Raw genomic sequence first — 22,145 nt, 5'->3', positions numbered from 1 at the left:
TTGGAGCTAGTCAGGTAGTTTGCTTGTTTGTTGTTCTTGTCTGCTGAACCGTTGTACCTAAATAGGAATATTTGTTGCGAAATTTGTGAGCGATATTGTGACGTACCCACTCGGCCCACAGATGTGTGACAAAATTATAACGTGTCGGGTCACTTTAATATTAATATAAATAAATGATATCTCATTGTTTCTCCATAAACAATATCCCATGGGCGCCAGCCTTCAAGCTTATGGGTTGAAAACGAAAGTTGATAATTAGTAATAATAATAATAATAATAATAATAATAATAATAATAATAATACGTAATGAGACTCAAAAAACTCCCAGGGGTGAGGTGACGGAACAAAAATCATTAAGTACACTAACTTGGAATTTAAGGATCATTAATAATAATTTCAGAAAATACAAATTAAAACAGCTATTTATTAGGATGAAAAACGTGACTAACGACGTATTAACGAAATCTGAACTTACGGAAGCAAAAGAAAAATTAAATGAAATGAACTCTAAGAACATGAATTGCAACGCGTAGATTTGCAGTAATTGAAGCCAATAGCTCACCATTTGGAGACTTTGTTATCTGGAAGCTGATGATTGATGATGGATCTCTCGTACCGGCTGCGTCATCTGTTGTTGGATTCCAGTCCTACTTCTGCTTCGTGCATAATACACTAGCTGTAATATGACTTTCCTGCCTTAACACTCCTACTGTACTCCTTACATAAAGTCGTAATGAGTCCTAATTTTAAAAGCAAAACAACCATGGGTTTTGTTCATGGAGAGAATACACTTGTATTATTCCGTATTACGGAACAGTAGCGTAACTAAATTCAAATTAAAGCTCTCCTCCCCTATAGGCCTACTAATCAAAACCGGTCTCCCGTTGACAACCTCTCGTCATTGAGATAACAGGTCCCAATGAGGGTAACTTTTGAGTAGTATATACTCAGATGCGAAGTGAACTAAGTTAAAATCTTCTCCGATGTGCAGACGTAGAATCGTAGTAAGAGTGTCTTCCAAGAGTGTGTCTGTGTCTAAGAGTAAGAATGTGAATGTCCTCTCCAGCTCTTGTCTTCGAAGTTTATAGGTTCAAAATCTCCCTCCATCAGCCATATCACATGGTCCAGTAAGATTCGAGGTCTCATCCCTTCTCCTATGTATGCTGTGAATCCATCACGTTGCTTTATTACGTCCATTCACATAGGCTGAACTTTCCCGCGAAATCAAAGCGTCAGGTAGCGAACTTCGAAAAGTCGGCGTTCATAATGTTTCAACTGTCTCTTCAGAAGGTGGAGAGGGTAAGGTCCTCGTAACCTTGATGACGTACATTTCCTGGAAATGGGCTGAAATTAGCCTGCTGACTCTGGTCACCTCACAACGGCTATTGGAAAATTTACTGCAAGCTATTAATATGAATGATGTTGAAATACTTTACCCAATATGTGGTTCGTTCAGAATACGTTATAGCCGCGATACAAAGAAATGAAATGATGTGAAATGGATAATTAAAACCCTATATATACATATTAATTTTAAAATGACCTATCAGTGATTAAATATATGCATATTATCATTTAAGTAGACAGTTCAATAATTTATCACATGCTGTGATGTTCCAAACATCACAATATAGCCAGCAATGTATTTCAAGTCTTCCTGATTAATTGTTTCTTTTGATAGCATAACTTCGAAAGCTTCCAGCATATTTACGTGTTCTGGAGTCATCCACACTTTAACTAAGCCTCTAGCTACGACAAGTCTTGTGTGGTCCTAACCTCTGTTGCAGTTTCTTAGAGATTCAAATTTAATTCGATATATACTGTAAATTTCATCAAATACCAGAACGGTTAAACGCTCCTGACGGCTTAATTCATGGGCCTTGGTTTTTATTAAAACAAACGCATTGCGTAGTATACGCAGTTCTGCACTGAAACATGCTACCCATGTGCGCAATGTTGAAGGAGGCGGAAATGGTTAATGATGGGCTCTTAGGCGAAGGTATGCCTTTGGACTAACACTTCGCAATGATATCGCTGCTGATATTTCGTCTGAAGTCCAACGAACTCTTTTACTTTTGCTTTTATTGCCATGGTCCATTGACACTTTCATTTGCCCTGCAGAAAACATATGTCCGAACATTGAAGTAAGTTTAGTTCTCTCAGAAATGTCATTTGACTTTAACTGTAGTAATTCCCATTCATTCTTCAATAGCTGTTCACATTTTTTTCCTTTCGTCACGATTTTCTCTTTCCAACAGTAGGTTCTTGCTTCTCAAATCATCCAACTCGTTAGTTCCATTGTCTCCGTTATAGTCCTCCTTTTCCGCAGTTTCATCTTCCCAAAAATCAACATAGACAAGTTTATCTATTCTTTAGTTGAAAAAAAAGAATGTTATGTAACATTTAAACATGTATTTATTGTGTTTCTTCACTTACTTGTTCAACTCACCAGCCGGCGATCTTAGAAGCTCAGTTACATCCGTATGTCGAGTTCTCTTTTCTTTCCCTCTCAACCATCCTGTCATTATTAGGAGTTATTCTTTTTCTTCTTTGGTTTACCCTCCAGGATCCCACCTCTACCGCCTCAAGGGCAGTGTCCTGGAGCGGGAGACATTGGGTCAGGGATACAACTGGGGAGAATGACCAGTACCTCGCCCAGGCGCCTCACCTGTTATGCTGAACAAGGGCCTTGTGGGGGATGGGAAGACTGGAAGGGACAGACAAGGAAGAGGGAAGGAAGCGGCCGTGGCCTTAAGTTCGGTACCATCCCGGCATTTGCCTGGAGGAGAAGTGAGAAACCACGGAATACCACTTCGAGGATGGCTGGGGTGGGAATCGAACCCACCTCTACTCAGTTGACCTCCCGAGGCTGAGTGGACACCGTTCCAGCCCTCGCACCACTTTTCAAATTTCGTGGCAGAGCCGGGAATCTAACCCGGGCCACCGGGGATGGCAGCTAATCACACTATCCTCTACATGACAGAGGCAGACATTATTAGGAGTTGCAGTAATAAATTTCGTCCAGTGGTACCGTATATCCTCATGCATCCAGTTTTAAATTAAGGCTGTTTTTATTCAGATAATTTAGTAGCTGTTGTCTTGAAGGGATTTCAAAGCGCGTCGTAGGAAGATGAAGCGAGCAAACTCGGCCAAAAGTAATAAGAAACTATTGTATTAACTTAACACAGCATGTATTGAATAAAGACAACAATAATTTATTATATTTTAAAAATACGTACCATGTTTCAAACTAAATTTATCTTTGCGCCGACGTGCGTGTTCCCATAGTCTGGCACGGTCTTCATTTTTCGGGAATGAAAAACAATTTGTGCCTGATGCTTTTGTTTTCTTGCAGTAGCTTAAACAGCCTACTACTGCAGGTGCAATCCGTGTACATTAATGAGAATAATGACAGAGTTTCAAATCCATCCATCCATCCATCCATATTACATTCGCTTCGCCCCCGCTACATAGGAGCAGTAATTTTTGGAACATACTGTTATATGCTATATAACGTTCCTGGTATACTGGCGTTCATTAAAAACTAGTCGGCAGAAGTATTCATTTCAGTTAAGGAAAGCTGTACAGCCAGTTGCAGTTTTCACTCTCTCTCGTTGGTCAGATCTGTGCAGACACATGCACACTACTGAAGAGCTACTGAAATTTAATGTTAGCGGTCTCGACCATGCCGGCCGCGCGGTGTAGGGGTAGCGTGCCTACCTCTTACCAGGAGGCCCCCGGATTCGATTTCCGGCCAGGTCAAGGATTTTTACCTGCATCTGAGGGCTGGTTTGAGGTCCCTTCAGCCTACGTGGTTACAGTTGAGGAGCTATCTGACGGTGAGATGGCGGCCCCGGTCTAGAAAGCCAAGAATGACGGCCAAGAGGATCCGTCGTGCTGACCACACGACGCCTCGTAATCTGCAGGACTTCGGGCTGAGCAGCGGTCGTTTGGTAGGCCATGGCCCTTCAGAGCTCTTGCGCCATGGTGGAAGGTCTCGACCATGACTTAATTATCAAATGGCATCGCCCTCAACCATTGTAAGAAATAGTGACTTATTTTTGTCAATATAGGCCCTATTTAATTAAACTACATTAATACAGTGAGTTTCATAATGCAGCGCCAGCACGGAAAAGCCCGCACTTTGCAGTTCAGGTCCGTGCTTAGAACGTGATCAATTCGCTCCAACTGTTGTCGAGTTGTGAATTGTTACTTCGGAGTATAATTCTCATAATGGCTCCACATGTGTACACGGTAGGGGAAATGGTATTTATGTACGATAATTATGTGAAAACAGAGTCTGGCAGGGAAGTTGTTAGGCGATTTGTAACAATTTCCAGGTGTACGCCCTCCACATAGAGAGAGAGCGGAAACTCTGAAAGAAATTGAGAGGAACTGGTTATTTACTCGATAAGAACAGTCTAACCTAGTCAGCGGTCGGAAGCAAACGTGCTGAGTTGAGTGTGCCGGTAGAGCGGGAGTGGAGTGTGAGCGACGAGTGGGAAAGGAAAGACGGGTGGGATGAGGAAGATGATTGGTGTGGATCAATATCAGGTAGTTATTGGAAGATGGCAGGGGAGATGGAAGAAGGAAACAGCCAGGAGTGAAGGAGGTAAAGTGGAAACAAGAATGATGGCTGAGATGATACTGGTGGCAGCGGTGATTATGGTACTGCTAGTTATAAGGGGTGTGGAAGTAAACCCCGGCCCGACTTCCAGTGGCAACATGAGCTGGGAAGACGTGGAGGTCATAAGAAGAGTGGTTAAAGAAGTTGTGGAAGAAGTATGCCCGTTTGAACAGATTAAAAATATGATGAAGGAACAAGTGAAAGAATTTGAAAATATGAGGTGCTGGATACAGGGAAAAACAGATGAAACAGTGACCAAAGTGGAAACCAACGAGAGAGAAATTATATCACTCAAGGTGAAAATAAGGGAGATGGAGGAAGAGATGGTGAAACTTAATGCAGAAATAGAAGACGGTAGCCTAGATCGCAGGAAGAAATGCTTATTTATATATGGAGTGCCGGAAGAAAAAGGAGAGGACCAAGTGCTGACTATCTACAAAGTTGTGGAAAGTCATCCAAAAAATGATGAAAATTAACTTTAGTGAAGCTGATATTGACGATGTGGAAAGGATAGGTAAAGCACGGGGTAATAGGCCGATAAAAGTGAAGTTGTTTTCCACTCTGATGGCGGAAATTGTGATAAGAGGTGCGGAGAATATACGGAGGACAAAATTTTGGATTAAAAGAGACATTGGAAGAGAAGGGATTAAGAATATAAACACCCTGAAAAACACTTGGTCGGGGCTAGATTGCAAGGGTTAAGAGCCTACATTAAGGGACAATTATTAGTGGTAACCAATGGACAATGGATCAGATTTTGGACAGTAATGAAATTATGTGAAATGGAGGAGAATATGAAAAACGAAGTGGTAATGGAGAAGAGAGTGGAAGAAAGGCTAATTAGAGACAGTAAAGTTGGTGAAGACGGGCATGGGGATAAAGAAAAAACCAAGGAAAGTAGGGCATTGGAACAGAGCTTGCAGCTAAAAGAAAGTAACAGGACAGAGGAGGTCGCGCAAGCTATCTTCGAATCGTTCATATAAGGGGCCAGGGAAGCAGCAACTGAGATGAGGAGGGAGACCAGGGCAATATTTAAGGAGATGAGGACGGAGATCAGTGCGAGAGGAAAAAAGAAGTTACAGGGAGTGAATGTGGGGGGGGGGGGGGGGGTGAAGCACAAGATGTGACAAGTGTACATAAACAAAGTGAAAATACGGCCTGGAGGGAGAAAGCAGAAGCACGAGGTGCCTTGACGAAAGGGAGAAGCTTGAGCCTAAAAGAAATGTCAGATAAGACGAGTAAATTGGACGTAGGCATAACGACAAGAAGTAAAAAAACAAGCAACGGCAGTAAGTAAATTGGTTAAGCACATGATAATAGTGGAGGGTGTGTGTTACTTGTAACTGAGATAAGAGCGATTAAGTAGTTAAATTAGTAGGCGGTGAAGTGTGTATTTAATATAGTGAGATTGTAAAATGTAGTGGTATAATTTAATATGGTGAGAGGCTTGTGTGGATATAGTTGAGATACTTTGGTTGGTGAATACAAGTAGGTGGCAGGATGAGTGCGATTCAAAGTTGTGATGACAAGTGTGGTGGCGTAGTAAATAATCACGAGCTTTCGTGATTAAGTTAATGTGTGGAGTTGGATGGTATAAGGTAGTTGAGTGATTGTAAAATATATGTGATGAGTCAAGACTGGGGGATGAATAGGGAGATAGTGATTTTTGGCTGGTAATGTAGGGAATGGCAAGTGAGATGGGCTCATTTAATGTCGAGAGTTGCCTGAAATTGTAAAAGAAAATAAGTGTAGCAAGATAATGGAGTTTAACAGTGGACAATAGTAATGAAACGTAAGGAGAATAATTGCACACCGGCACGTCAGTGGATGTAACATGAAAGCTGGGTTTGCAACTTAAGTAGAACAACAGAGACGTCAGTGTTCAGAAAGGATTGCGCTGAGTTGCGAACCAGGCCGGAAGTGATATGCAGTTTGTTTAAATTACAGATGCCGTCTGCTGACACTATTGTACTCTATACAGCAATGTGTTATTGTTTTAGATTTTTATTATTATACTGCCTTCTGCCATGGCCGACAGACCACCAATAACGGTTGATCTCGGGCCAGGCGACAGTGATTATCCTGCCTCATTGCCATTTTATTATTATTATTTATATTATTATTTTTATTATTATTATTATTATTATTATTATTATTATTATGTTTGTTTTTGTTCATGTGTCTGTCTATCTGGTGACATTATTTTCCTTTTCTTTTTGTGACCTGGCTTAGGTAAGACTTGTTATTTTTCTCCACATTAATGGATCATATACATATTACGTAGATCTGGAGAAAGAATAAAGAATCACTCACACACCTTACTCGATAAGAAGCGAATGTTAAAAAACGTGTAGTTAACGAGGAAAAAATAAAATAAATCGCAGAAAGATTAGAACATTCGCCGACAAAATCCTTAAGATGACTTGGACAAGGAGCCAGGGTTTCTCTTTTTTTTTTTTTTTTTTAGTTGTTTTACGTCGCACCGACACAGATAGGTCTTATTGCGACGATGGAATAGGAAAGGCCTAGGAAGTGGAAGGAAGCCGCCGTGGCCTTAATTAAGATACAGCTCCGACATTTGCCTGGTGTGAAAATGGGAAACCACGGAAAAACCATCTTCAGGGCTGCCGACAGTGGGGCTCGAACTCACTATCTCCAGATTACTAGATACTGGTCGCACCTAAGCGACTGCAGCTATCGAGCTCGGTGCTAAATAATGAGTTGACTGAATGGTTGGAGGAGAACAATATTTTGGTTAGCGCTGAAATGAGGAAGGGGGAATCTCGTGCATCTTGTGAAACAAAACAAGACCTAGTACCCAGTTTACGTGGTGGATGAAATAGCCAGGAGGCATGGGCATGAAGTTGTTCGCCTTCCACCACACCATTGCCATTTTAATGCCATAGAACTGATTTGGGCCCAAGTGAAGGAATATGTAGCTTTCGGAAGTTGAAAGACTTCTTTAGGAAGCCGTAGGCCGTGTAAGTGCGGAAAACTGGAGCAATGTTTGTGAGACACAATCCGAGATAACTGATGCTTAGGACAGGGAAAGTACCGCAGACAATGATAATGCCGGTAGTGACTCAGAAACGAGTGGTGTATTCCCTTTGTAGGATTTTTTCTTCCTTAGGAGAAATTCAATCGATTGAGAGTAGAAATTTCATTTCATTCTTTCGCGTTTACCTGTTCGAGCATTGATCTATTTTTATCTTACAGCCTTATCCTAAATGCGTTATGTGGTATAGTTAATGTTATGTCAGTTTTGCATGTTCCTACAGAGAATAATAGATTCTGGACTTATATTCGTGTGTATACATTTCCGTTCGTGTTGTGAGTCGTGAATCAGCTGTTTGTACTCGGAACAATTTGGCACCAATGTCTCACTTCCGGTTAACTGCCAAGTCGAAACTCATAGAAACCGGACCATGGGAAAAAATAAATTATATTTAGTGTAGTAATAGTCGGTCCGCCTCTGTGGTGTAGTGGTTAGTGTGATTAGCTGCCACCCCTGGAGGCCCGGGTTCGATTCCCGGCTCTACCACGAAATTTGAAAAGTGGTACGAGGGCTGGAACGGGGTCTACTCAGCCTCGGGAGGTCAAATGAGTAGAGGTGGGTTCGATATTTACCAGATATTGTAATAGGAGTTGAATCATGGCTGAGAAATGATATAATGGATGCAGAAATTTTCTCACGGCACTGGAGTGTGTATCGTAGAGATAGGATAGGAAAGGTGGGAGGGGGAGTTTTCATTCTGGTGAAAGAAGAATTTGTAAGCTACGAAAAAGTTAAAGATGAGACACATGAAATTCTAGGTGTAAGGCTCATTTCTAAAGATAATAGGCAACTTGATATATTTGGAGTGTACAGATCGGGAAAGGGTAGCACTGATGCGGATTCGGAATTATTTGATAGGATAGTCAGCTATGTGGGAAACGACATGGAAAGAAATGTGATTGTAGCAGGAGATCTGAATTTGCCAGATGTCAATTGGGAAGGAAATGCGAACGACAGGAAGCATGACCAACAAATGGCAAATAAGTTAATATGGGAAGGACAGCTGATTCAGAAAGTGATGGAACCAACCAGAGGGAAAAATATCTTGGATGTGGTGCTGATAAAACCAGATGAGCTCTATAGGGAAACTGAAGTAATAGATGGTATTAGTGATCATGAAGCTGTTTTTGTGGTAGTTAAAAATAAATGTGATAGAAAGGAAGGTCTTAAAAGTAGGGCTGTTAGGCAGTACCATATGGCTGATAAAGCAGGTATGAGGCAGTTTCTAAAAAGTAACTATGATCGGTGGAAAACGGTAAATAAAAATGTAAACAGACTCTGGGATGGGTTTAAAGAAATTGTTGAGGAATGCGAAAACAGGTTTGTACCTTTAAGGGTGGTAAGGAATGGTAAAGACCCACCTTATTATAATAGAGAAATAAAGAGACTAAGAAGGAGGTGCAGACTGGAAAGAAATAGAGTTAGAAATGGCTGTGGAAGTAAGGAGAAATTGAAGGAACTTACTAGAAAATTGAATCTAGCAAAGAAGGCAGCTAAGGATAACATGATGGCAAGCATAATTGGCAGTCATACAAATTTTAGTGAAAAATGGAAGGGTATGTATAGGTATTTTAAGGCAGAAACAGGTTCCAAGAAGGACATTCCAGGAATAATTAATGAACAAGGGAGTGTGTATGTCAGGATCTTCAAAAGGCAGAAGTATTCAGTCAGCAATATGTAAAGATTGTTGGTTACAAGGATAATGTTGAGATAGAGGAAGAGACTAAGGCCAAAGAAGTAATAAAATTTACATATGATAACAATGACATTTACAATAAGATACAAAAGTTGAAAACTAGAAAAGCGGCTGGAATTGATCAGATTTCTGGGGATATACTAAAGACAATGGGTTGGGATATAGTACCATATCTGAAGTACTTATTTGATTATTGTTTGGCCGAAGGAGCTATACCAGATGAATGGAGAGTTGCTATAGTAGCCCCTGTGTATAAAGGAAAGGGTGATAGACATAAAGCTGAAAATTACAGGCCAGTAAGTTTGACATGCATTGTATGTAAGCTTTGGGAAGGCATTCTTTCTGATTATATTAGACATGTTTGTGAAATTAATAACTGGTTCGATAGAAGGCAATTCGGTTTTAGGAAAGGTTATTCCACTGAAGGTCAACTTGTAGGATTCCAGCAAGATATAGCAGATATCTTGGATTCTGGAGGTCAAATGGACTGTATCGCGATTGACATGTCTAAAGCATTTGATAGGGTGGATCATGGGAGACTGCTGGCAAAAATGAGTGCAATTGGACTAGACAAAAGAGTGACTGAATGGGTTGCTATATTTCTAGAAAATAGATCTCAGAGAGTTAGAGTAGGTGAAGCTTTGTCTGACCCTGTAATAGTTGAGAGGGGAGTTCCTCATGGCAGTGTTATCGGACCTTTATGTTTTCTTATATATATAAATGATATGAGTAAAGGAGTGGAATCGGAGGTAAGGCTTTTTGCGGATGATGTTATTCTCTATAGAGTGATAAATAAGTTACAAGATTGTGAGCAACTGCAACGTGACCTCGAAAATATTGTGAGATGGACAGCAGACAATGGTATGTTGATAAACGGGGCTAAAAGTCAGGTTGTGAGTTTCACAAATAGGAAAAGTCCTCTCAGTTTTAATTACTGCGTTGATGGGGTGAAAGTTCCTTTCGGGGATCATTGTAAGTATCTAGGTGTTAATATAAGGAAAGATCTTCACTGGGGTAATCACATAAATGGGATTGTAAATAAAGGGTACCGATCTCTGCACATGGTTATGAGGGTGTTTAGGGGTTGTAGTAAGGATGTAAAGGAGAGGGCATATAAGTCTCTGGTAAGACCCCAATTAGAGTATGGTTCCAGTGTATGGGACCCTCACCAGGATTACCTGATTCAAGAACTGGAAAAAATCCAAAGAAAAGCAGCTCGATTTGTTCTGGGTGATTTCCGACAAAAGAGTAGCGTTACAAAAATGTTGCAATGTTTGGGTTGGGAAGAATTGAGAGAAAGAAGAAGAGCTGCTCGACTAAGTGGTATGTTCCAAGCTGTCAGCGGAGAGATGGCGTGGAATGACATTAGTAGACGAATAGGTTTGAATGGCGTCTATAAAAGTAGGAAAGATCACAATATGAAGATAAAGTTAGAATTCAAGAGGACAAACTGGGGCAAATATTCATTTATAGGAAGGGGAGTTAGGGATTGGAATAACTTACCAAGGGAGACGTTCAATAAATTTCCAATTTCTTTGAAATCATTTCGGAAAAGGCTAGGAAAGCAACAGATAGGGAATCTGCCACCTGGGCGACTGCCCTAAATGCAGATCAGTATTGATTGTTGTTGCTTTTGATTCCCAGCTCAGCTATCCTGGAAGTGGTTTTCCGTGGTTTCGCACTTCTCCTCCAGGCAAATGCCAGGATGGTACCTAACTTAAGGCCACGGCCACTTCCTTCCCTCTTCCTTGTCTATCCCTTCCAATCACCCATCCTCCCACAAGGCCCCTGTTCAGCATAGCAGGTGAGGCCGCCAGGCCGAGGTACTGGTCATTCTCCCCAGTTGTATCCCCAGACCCAAAGTCTCACGCTCCAGGACACTGCTCCTGAGGCGGTGGAGGTGGGATCCCTCGCTGAGTCCGAGGGTAAAACCAACCCTGGAGGGTAAACTGATTAAGAAAGAAAGAACGTCCTCATTCGACGGCCGAATCACCATGAACAACGTCGTATACGTGTACCTTTACTCCATATGAGCGCCGCGGAGAGATTTGGAATAGAACCCAAGCTTTTTTTTTAGCTAAGGGCTTTACGTCGCACCGACACAGATAGGTCTTATGGCGACGATGGGATGGGAAAGGCCTAGGAGTTGGCAGGAAGCGGCCGCGGCCTTAATTACGGTAAAGCCCCAGCATTTGCCTGGTGTGAAAATGGGAAACCACGGAAAGCCATCTTCAGGGCTGCCGACAGTGGGATTCGAACCCACTATCTCCCGAATGCAAGCTCACAGCCGCGCACCTCTACGCGCACGGCCAACTCGCCCGGTACCCAAGCTTTTGGCACGCACTCTTGTGATTACGAAATGTATACTGTCACCTCTACTACTCTGTCGACTAACATTTAGAAAGTTTTTTTTTTTGGACTATCGGGACTCGAACCGATAAGTAACGGCGTGGCAGCATCAAGCAATGACGCCGTAATGACTATGGCTACCTGGAAAACTTGGCGTTTTAACGCTTGCGTGCAAGTCATATAGTTAGTGGCAACAACTTGCTTGCTTGGGAAGTCATTAAAAATTCTGTGATAGCTGGACGGGAAGCGTGATGTATTTTATAAATACATACATCGATGTCATTATAATAACTTGTTTTTCGTATAGCATCATGCAGATGGAAATTCATCACGATGTGCAGTCATCTTGATTCTTACAGCAGCGTCCTAGATAGCAGCAAAGCCTCTCCAGCTTCGGCATAGCTAAACTAGAGAATATTCTCCCAGAATGCACATAACGGAAGTCGCGGTAAGCGTTTTCAACCGAACTTCCAAATAATTGTGCGAACCGCCGCATAAATTTAAACCGCGCTTTTATCTGGCTGTCGTCGTACCGCTGCTAGGCCCTGAGAGTCTCAGAACGAGACGCTTAAACCAGTGCATTTGCTTTCTTTGTTTCAATGCAGTTATGTAAAATGTGGTCTTAATGATTTCTGTGCACCCAAGAATGTTGTAGCATCTCATTTCAGTCAGGAATTGGTTGCGGATATAGGAAATGAGATATTCATCTGATAACAGATGAGTTGTTCAAGATTTGGCCGTGTGCGTTATTTCAGTCGCATCAGCAGTATGAGGGGGCCATATTTTTCAGTAATAATGGAGTGTGGCCTCCGAAGAACCCTGGTATAGATCTTCCGAGTTGCCGCCGTATAGGCGACCTGCGTGTTTGCGCGGCTCTACCTATGACGACTTCTAATGATGAAGACGGCACAAACACCGAGCTCCCTACCCATCGGAATCAACCTATGAAGGTTGAAACCACGACCCTGTCAAGAATCGAACCCGGTACACCCTTGACCAAAGGCCAGTATGCTAACCGTTTAGCCATGGAGCCAGACATTTTTAAATAATTAGGTGAGTTCATCTAGTTTTTTTTAAGCTATTACAGTCTGTAACTTTAGCCACTGTTCGCTATATTTTTAATTCAGTTTAGGTACTTTTTGTGTTCGTAAGTTAGCAGCACTGTTCATGATGACAGCCTAGCAAGAATACCTGTAGTAGAAGCCCGTGTCCTCTGCAACCTCCTCGGACACAGCGCAGTAAATAGTGGTTTGGGCTCCTTGTTCGGGAGACTTGATCACAAAGCGAGCAACATTGTTAAAGAGCCATGTGACACCAGGAAAGTAAGAATCACTGAAGTGGCGGCTAAGTTCCGTAGCAACAACTCCGGGATGTAGTGAGTAAGTAGTCACACCCGTCCCTATAACATAAGACATAAAACATAACATAAACATATAACATAAAACATAAAACATAACATAACGTTTATACACTTCATTGTTGGATCCGTATTGACCTCCAGTCAACTTTCATTGAGAGAGAGTTTTCACCTTTTCAGCACTTTATTTTCCCAGCATTTATTTAGGACTAACATATTATATTCGTTTATGACATATTTCGTCCCATATATGAGACATCTTCAGCAAACAATTTATTAAAATTGACATAGACAACAAAACATGTAAATAACACTTTTAAAAGTCATTTACAAATATTTATGTCACTGATGTTTGCTTGTGCATAATTATTTATATGTAGTGCCCCAATATACAGGATATCTCAAACCTTTTGTGTCAAATTGAAAGAGGTGTTATATTGAGATAGGGAACGAATGGTCGGAAATGTATATTTATTGTGTTACGGACATACACCGCATAACAACGTAGCTCACAGTAATTGTTCAAAGTGACAACCGCCAATCTCAATGCATGTATTGCAACGGCGCAAGGAGTTCTGCCACACTCTCGCAAAGATCCCGGGTGTCTGTACACTTTGTTGTCCGCGAAAGAATGTGGTTTCAACACGACGGTGCACCATCTGACTTCGATGATAATGTCCGCGATCACTTGAACAGCACGTACCCTCAACGTTGGATTGGCAGGGGAGGTCTTGTCCCCCGGCCAGCGCGATTGCCGGATCTCACACCTCTCGGGTTACGTCAAGTCGTTGGTGCATGAAATCCCCGTAGAAGCGGATGCAGACCTGCTTGCAAGGGGCCAAGTTGCCTGTCTCCTGGTACAACAGACACTTTCAATACAATAAATATGTATTTCCAACCATTTTTAAATTTACATGGAAAATTAAATTGTTTGTGGCCAAGCACTTGTCTTGCCCCATTATATTGGGAGCCGACTTCATTTCTCACACTGGTCTTGTGCTCGATCTTCGGAGTAGGTCGTGCACTTTCAAATTTGCGTCTAATTGTAAAATTCCATTATTGAAATGTAATTCTGCATCATGTTCATCTATTTCGCCTACCCAGGATGAGATGTTGTTAGACCTTAGACATCTACCTGAGGAGCAGGCTGATAGTATTCGTAAGCTGTGTCAGTCGTTTCCAGAGGTGTTCTCTGATACTCTTGGTGTTACTGACCTTATTGAATACAAAATTGAGGTCACGGATTCGATTCCTGTCCGTTTTCCGCCATATAGGCTATCTCCACCTAAAATGAAGGCTCTGAAAGAAATCATCGATCAGATGTTGAAGGATGGTATTATTCGGCCCTCTAAGTCGGCGTATTCTTCGCCTATTTTTCTAGTCCCGAAACCCCAAGGTGGCTTCAGGCCTGTCATTGATTATAGGGCTCTCAATCGGAAGGTGGTGTTGCAATCTGTGCCCCTTCCTGACCTTCATTCTTGTTTTTCATGGTTTCGTAAGGCCAAGTTTTTTACTATCTTGGACCTGAATCAGGCCTATAATCAAATTCCCCTAGCGGAAGAGTCTAAACACCTTACAGCGTTTGCCACGGATTGGAATTTGTACGAATACAACCGCGTGCCTTTCGGGCTCCCCACGGGAACAGCTGTACTCACTAGACTGCTAGATAGGGTCTTCTCCGACATCAAATTTGAGTACTTGTATCACTACCTGGATGATGTCGTATTTTCGGAGACCTTGGAAGAACATCTAGATCATCTGCGAGAAGTTCTCCATCGCCTTCGTAAGGCTGGGTTAACTGTTAAGTTGTCCAAGGTTGCCTTTGCTAAGCCCTCTATGTCATTCCTAGGGCATATTGTCTCACCTGATGGTGTTGCAGTCGATCATTCTAGAACACGGGCCATCCGTGATTTTAAACCTCCTAAGGACATCAAAGGTATCGCCAGGTTCATTGGAATGGTGAATTTCTTCAGGAAGTTTATTCCTAACTTCGCTAATAGAGCGGCGCCCTTGAACCTTCTTCGTAGGAAAGGCATCAAATTTGAGTGGGGACCTTCTCAACAAGCCGCTTTTGAAGATCTTAAATTAGCTCTCTGTAATGCCCCTGTCCTTGCTATGCCTGATTTCTCAAAGAAATTCATCGTCCAAACCGACGCGTCGTCGTCGGCGGTAGCTGCAGTCCTTCTTCAAGAGACTGAACTAGGGAGACGACCCATCGCCTATGCATCTAGGACTATCGGCTCAAGAAGCCAAGTATTCCATCTATGACCTCGAAGGTTTGGCAGTCTTATTTGCCCTAGAAAAGTTCCGTCTCTATCTGGAACATGTCAAATTCGACCTGGAGACAGATAATCAAGCCTTAAGCTGGGTCTTAGGTAGGCCGCGTCGTACTGGTCGTATAGCCCGTTGGGCCATCCGTATTTCTGCCTTCCAATTCGATGTCAGGCATATCAGAGGTACCGAAAATGTTGTTGCTGATGGACTCAGCCGTATGTTTTCCAACGACGTTGAGACCCATGAACCGGTCGACAGTTCATCACCTCCCGAGTCCATACTATTTGATGTTAATGCCATCTTAACAGATGCTCCCATGCTCTTTAGGGATATCGAGAAATACCAACGTGAAGATCCGACGCTGGCTCCGATAATGGAAACCCTTTCTTCTGGGGAACATGTCGTCCCTTATGTACTGAGGAATGGTGTTTTATGTTGCCCATCGAGGCATGACAAGATGATGAAAGTTGTCGTTCCAGCTGTTCTTGTACCTATGATCTTCAAGTACTATCATGAGACCCCATTAGGGGGGCATCTTGGAATCTTTAAAACTCGCGAAAAGATTCGTGAATGGTTCATCTGGAAGGGTATGGACGGTGAAATCCGTAAACTAGTTAAGGCTTGTAAATCCTGTTTGCTTAGTAAACCAACCATGTCCACTAAGGTAGGCCTGTTGTCTTCTCATCAAGCGTCGCGCCCCATGGAACGCCTGTATATTGATTATGTAGGACCCTTCCCCCAGTCAAAGGGAAATGCCAACAAGTTCATCTTTGTATGTGTAGATGGTTTTACAAGATTTTCCTGGTTATTTCCGACTAAGCTGGCTACCGCTCAGTCCACCATTACTTGTCTAAATTCTATCTTTGCTTCTTTTGGTCCGTGTAAATATATTGTATCTGATAATGCTAAGGCTTTCACATCTAATTTATTTCGTAAATTCTGCTTCGACCTGTCCATCTCTCATGTGACAACTTCTGCTTATTACCCTCAACCATCTCTGGCTGAACGGGTTAATCGTAATCTCAGGTCCGCGCTTATTGCCTATCATCATGAAGATCATTCTAGGTGGGACACGTCCCTGCATTGGTTAGCTTTTGCTTTGAATTCGGCGGTTCATGAATCTCACAAGTTTACTCCAGCTTCGCTGATGTTCAAGTTCGTTCCCAACACGCCGCTCTCTAAACTCTGGTCTCTGAGTGACATTCTACCTGAGACAATAGATCCGGATAACATTAAAGATCTTTGGAAGAAGGCTAAAGCCAATCTTAAGGTGTCTCATGAAAAGGTTAGGGAAAGATATGATCGTGGACGGAGACCCACCCATTTGAAGGTAGGTGACCAGGTGATGGTCAAGAATTTTGTTCCCGCGGGCAAGCTTGCCCCCAGATTTCATGGGCCGTGTATCATTCTCGATTTCCTTACTCCCGTTACCTTATTGTTAAGCAATCCAGCCACCGAGAGGATATTTAGGGTTCACCTGTCACAGATGAAACCGGTGTAATTTCTGTGTTAACTTGCTTCATATAATTTTGAAGGAAATATGAAGGTTATATTTTTTTTTGGAGGGGTTTCACTTTTAAGGCCTTCTGCTCTTGGAAGCTGTTTCCTTTGTGTGTAATTATTTATTGTAAACCTTCCCCGCACAGTTAAACTGCCATCCTGTCCTTGCCACGGCCATTACCACGCTCCCGTCTCCTGCTATCATAACACTCAGTGGCTTATACTTGCCATGAATATCTTCACGCCGCTGGCCCCTCAACCTCTCCACAAGCCTGTGCCCTCAAAAATGATAATGGTCCAACAAAATTCGGCCGCCGAGCTTTAATGTTTCAGTGCCCCCGCAGCAGCGCGGCGCCGTACCGCTACCGAGGCAGGGTATGGGCCCGCCATTCTCCAGTGAGGCCAACCAGTGTACGGCGAGCCGGAGTCCTCCTCCCGGCCAAGGCTGATGTGCGGCGCACAACCTGCAACTGGCCCGCGACCTGCATGTTCGCCGCGGGCGCGGCGTGCTTCAACTCCACTACTCCTCTCATAGTGCGGGCGAGCGGTATCTCAGGGTACTGGAGGGGTCCGAGCGGCCTTCTCTGAACTCAAGCAGCGGCGGCTGGTCTGGCCGTCAAACTGATCAACGTTTAAAGTACATATCCAGGTATATGGACATTCCTATTCAACAATTATTACCCTTTTGGATTTTAATGCAATATCTGGTGGACTTAGAAAATTTTCTTCTCCTTCAAGAATTTAAAGTTTTTCCTCCTGAATTCAACTTCTACAAACATAAAGACATTACATCAGCAATAACTATAAAGAATTTTGAAACTGGATCAAACCCAAATTCAGAAAATTTTTATAAATGCTTCTGCAATTTATCTCCATAGCAACATCATAACTTGGACCTTGTTTTCAAACAATTTCATGTGTCACCCCTGGAGGGACTTTGGGGGGGGGGGGGAGGTCTGTACCGGGCGGTACACCTCCGCGCCACTAATTCAAACTTTGCGCCAGTTGAAACTCCTCTGCTGGAGGAAGTCTGAACTTTATCTACGGTATTAATTTTCAAGTTTCTCAGAAGATGTCACTACTTGGAAATGTTTAAATTTCTGAACTGGGTCGTTTTCGACGTATTTTTGTTTTTCCTGTAGTAAGAAGTGTGAACATTCTCTTCTAGAGGACACTACTGAAGAACTATAATGGTGCACCCTAGTGCGAAGTGAAAGAACTATGTTTTTGGAGAAGTTTTGAATTCATAAGTTTGTTCCTTGTTAAATTTATTTCAGTCATTGTTTAAGTTGGCAATATTAACCCTTTCTTTCCCCTTGTTTTGAATTTAGCCAATCCCGAATTTCTTGAGTTAATTTTCCACCAATTATGTGTTTCTTCTTCATATTGTGCAGGGGTTTTCTTGGTTATCCAATAAAATGATTGTGGGCGGGTGTTTTCATTCCTGAAACGCCTCGAACTTTCTACGAGAGTATATAAACTGCTGATTTTCGGGTCTCTGCGCCACTTCCGTACCAACTTTCAAAGTGTAAAGTACATAGCAGGGGGCGAGAAGCGCCTCTTTCTTCGGGCAGCAGTTCAACAACAAGGTAATGGCCGTTTAATAACTTCTTTTCTTGCTAGCTCAGCAGTTTAACTCTCGGGGCGGGTCCGAAGCGTTTCCACCATGTAACCTTTCCCTAAAATGTAAAGACTCTTAGCATCTATTCTCTTTTAAAGCTACATATTGGGATAGAGAGTGCTTAACCCTCTCGAGCTCCCACTCATATTGCTTTGAGGTGAACTTATTTTCTCAACCGTTTCTTCCAGTCTAGCGTAATGTAAATTGTCTTCTCATATAAGTCACCTCTTTAGTATGGGATTAGCCCTTGCATTAACAGCCTAGTGCCAAGTAGGTTTTAAACAAAATGTATTAGGAGTGCAGCTTCGCCTCCTTTCAAATTGGTATTGTCGAGGCCATGTAATATTTCTGTTTCTCTACTTGATAGGCCTCAGTAGGTTGGGTATTTTTACCCCTGTTTTCATGTCCTTGGAGGACAACTTGAATGTGGAGTTTGGTGTGGCCTTTGATAGGCTTAAATTTTGAGAGCGAGTTGCTCTTTCTCGAAAATTGAGTTGTTGTATGCCTCGAGGAGGCTTTACTGTGTAATTTGGAGCGAGTGCTCCTGGGCATGAATGGGGTTTTCTGCCCCTCTGTTAAAACTTATTTTGGAGTAAAGTCGGGCTAATTGCCCAAGAATTGTGAGTTCGGGGCTCGAAGCCCACATCCTGTAAATACTGTAATTGTACTTTTGTTGCCTTGCTACTCTGTACCTGCCATGCTTGTTATTTCTTGATTTTGAAAAGAAAATATAACCTTGTTAAATTTTAAATTAATTTTAATTTCGTAGCCTGAGACCTGTTCACCCCCGCACCTTCTTTCACCTCTGCTGTTCCACAGATACCTCGGAACAGTGGACATGATCGATACAGAAATACCATTCTTTTCAAATTCTGAGCAATGTACAGACAAAACTCTTATTTTATATATATAGATTTACGATGTTAGTGTGGAACTAGTGCATGTGGTTGCCAACGACACATAGTGACATAAAGGGGAAATATCCTACTGTCGGCACCCCGGAAAATGTTTTTCCGTGGCTTCTCGTGTTCACACCAGGCGAATGCTTGGGCTGTACCTTAATTACGGCCACGGCCGCTTCCTTCCAACTTCTAGGCCTTTCCTATCCCATCGTCGCCATACGACCTATCTGTGTCGGTGCGACGAAAAGCCATTAGCAAGAAAGGGGAATAGCTTGTACTATGTCCCATATATTTTTTCATGAAACGTCCTTAATCGTTTGACGAAGATTTCACATTTTCCTATTTTCTTCGGCCTCCTTCATGCATTTTTCTACACAGAATTTGACCATACATATGCTTTCGTTAGGGAAGAAATGCGACATTAAATTATAGATGCTTTTAAAGTCGTCTTTGAACTTTTCGTCTTTACAAACAACGCTCAAGGAACAGGTGTTAGACATTTTGTGCGGGATATATTCCAAAGATCCGAATGGAAATCACACTTCAAATCATATAATGCTAACTAGCAGTTTCCCGCTGCTGTAAAATCCAGAACTTTCTTTCATTGTCATCCCGGAATGAGCACTTCATCCACCTTAATTAATCACCCGCTCAGTTACATCCAGGCCACTATTTCAATGTCTTCCGCTGTCAGTTTTGCAACATGATTGTGATGCTGAACAAGATCTTTGGACACCTTCTCTAGCAGGCATATTCAACATCCCCTATGATCACGTTTTGGACATGATGTATCAACACCTTACGCGTTCTGTCAAGCCACTCAGACAGTCCTTCCGAATTACATCAACAGGTGCAAACAAGAGACGTCGACCCATGTCTTGTTTTTAGGAGGATGTTCATCAACTCTGTGATCGTCTTCAGGCATGTGTTGATGCCCAAGGAGGGTGGTGTCTGAGTGCTGCTAGTACGGCCAATACATCTAGGCATGTGCTGCGCTGAGTATGTAATCACTAGGACCCAGAATTTTGTGTAATATCAAAGTACAGAATATGTACATAAACTGTAGTAAATATCTTCTTTCTTACAAGTTGCTTTAAGTCGCGCCGACACAGATAGGTCTTATGGCGACAATGGGACTGGAAGGGGCTACGAGTGAGAAGGAAGCGGCGATGGCCTTAATTAAGGCCTGGTGTGAAAATGGGAAACCACAGAAAACCATATTCAGGGCTGACGACAGTGGGGTTCGACCCCACTATCTCCCGAATACTGGATACTGGCCGCACTTAAATGACTGCAGCTATCGAGTTCGTTGCAGTAAATATCAGAGAAATATGTAATTTAATATCTTTCATAAAATATGTCAGTAACGTAGCCAGGATTGACCGATGGGCGGGGGTATAGTTACAGAGACTTAGGCCCGGTTTATTCAAGCTCAGTTAAAAGAACATTAACACGCTGTTTGTTAACATAGCGTCAAAAATTTAGCAGCATGTTAAGATTCTTGTATTTATCCAAACATTTTCAGGGAACTGTTAGTTAACTCGGTGTTAACTCTCATAAAAGTCACGATCAGTGAGAATCTAGAAGGCAGTGGCAGAACCATGCAGTTTGTGAGCGCGCTTCGATGCGCTTTTGTTTGCTTACAGCTGTAAACCAAGGCGCGCGAAGTTAACATTTATTCGATTTTTTTGTCTTGACCGTGAATTTTCTGATGCTCTAAAAACCCATATAAAAATCCTAGAAGAGAATGCGTAGTTCATATTTCTCTTCTTTTGGAAATTATTTCCAAATATAACCGGTACCCAGTGGCGGCTGGTGGTTTAAAAGTTCAGTGGTGCACAATTTTTACCATTGATATAATATGATTACGGTACAGGTTAATTTTCAAAACAAGATACATCAAGAATACTTTTTATTATTAAAAATAAAACAAACATTTTACATTTCTATTTTCAGGAATATTACTAAAACCCAGTAACATTTTTAATTTAAAAACTCTTACCATACTGAAATGAAACACTTTGAGGTAGCCTAATTCCGGTATTGTATCTGGTTTCGAAATTAAACGTCGCGTGGGCTTACCTCTTCGTTTCACCTCGGATTTTTCTTCGGCAGTCCGTTGCGAAAACGGCCCAGACATTAACGACTGCACCGAATTCATGATCTGGCAAAATACCACTAACTGATAAAAACGCACAATAATAAAAACACACACTCTGACACGAATGTTTACACAGTTAAATCAATGAGCTACTTATCTTGTACGCCACCTTTTTGCGACTACGCTGCGATAAAATTTCTCCGCTGGGTGGCAGGCATAGACGCACAATGTTCCAAACTTATTCTAATGACGACAGCCTACAAAACACTATGGAGTATGGTCATATGTTCACTGAAGCTCGTAAATTACATCCGTATTATTAAATATCGGTAATATTACCTGAATGATGTCGCAGTTGGCCTCTTCATGCACAATTTAAAGATTTTCCTGGACGAAGGCTTGGAGTGGTACCGTACCTGTACAGTAATTTTTGTGTTCTTGCCAACGCAAAATCAAATAATAAAAGTCCTACGAACTTGGTTAGGATAATATCACTAACAGTTTGCTGATGGTCTTTGACCTCACACTGTAACAAAACATGTTCTGAAAGGGAAAACGTCGCAAGTCCTCGTATTACGCTCGTACGTTTGAAGGACTTCGACAATAGGGCACAGTAGCTTAAACGAACTCCTGCAGATGCTTCACCTGAGCAACAAAACAAG

General features: G+C 42.2%; 1 protein-coding gene across 5 annotated transcripts in view; it reads right to left on the bottom strand.

The window, feature by feature from the left end:
• Positions 1-22,145, bottom strand: part of LOC136864755 (retinol dehydrogenase 11) — a 391,683-nt gene that overhangs the window by 5,024 nt on the left and 364,514 nt on the right. For all 5 annotated transcript variants that reach the window (XM_068226403.1, XM_067142114.2, XM_068226404.1 and 2 more), the window contains exon 6: positions 12,920-13,127. In XM_068226403.1, the coding sequence (XP_068082504.1) occupies positions 12,920-13,127 (208 nt within the window). The remainder of the gene's footprint in view (positions 1-12,919; positions 13,128-22,145) is intronic.

This window comes from Anabrus simplex, chromosome 2, assembly GCF_040414725.1.
Source record: "Anabrus simplex isolate iqAnaSimp1 chromosome 2, ASM4041472v1, whole genome shotgun sequence".
Classification (NCBI taxonomy): Eukaryota; Metazoa; Arthropoda; class Insecta; order Orthoptera; family Tettigoniidae; genus Anabrus; species Anabrus simplex.
Note: the sequence above shows the minus strand (reverse complement) of the source record. Positions and strands in the feature narration are given on the sequence as shown.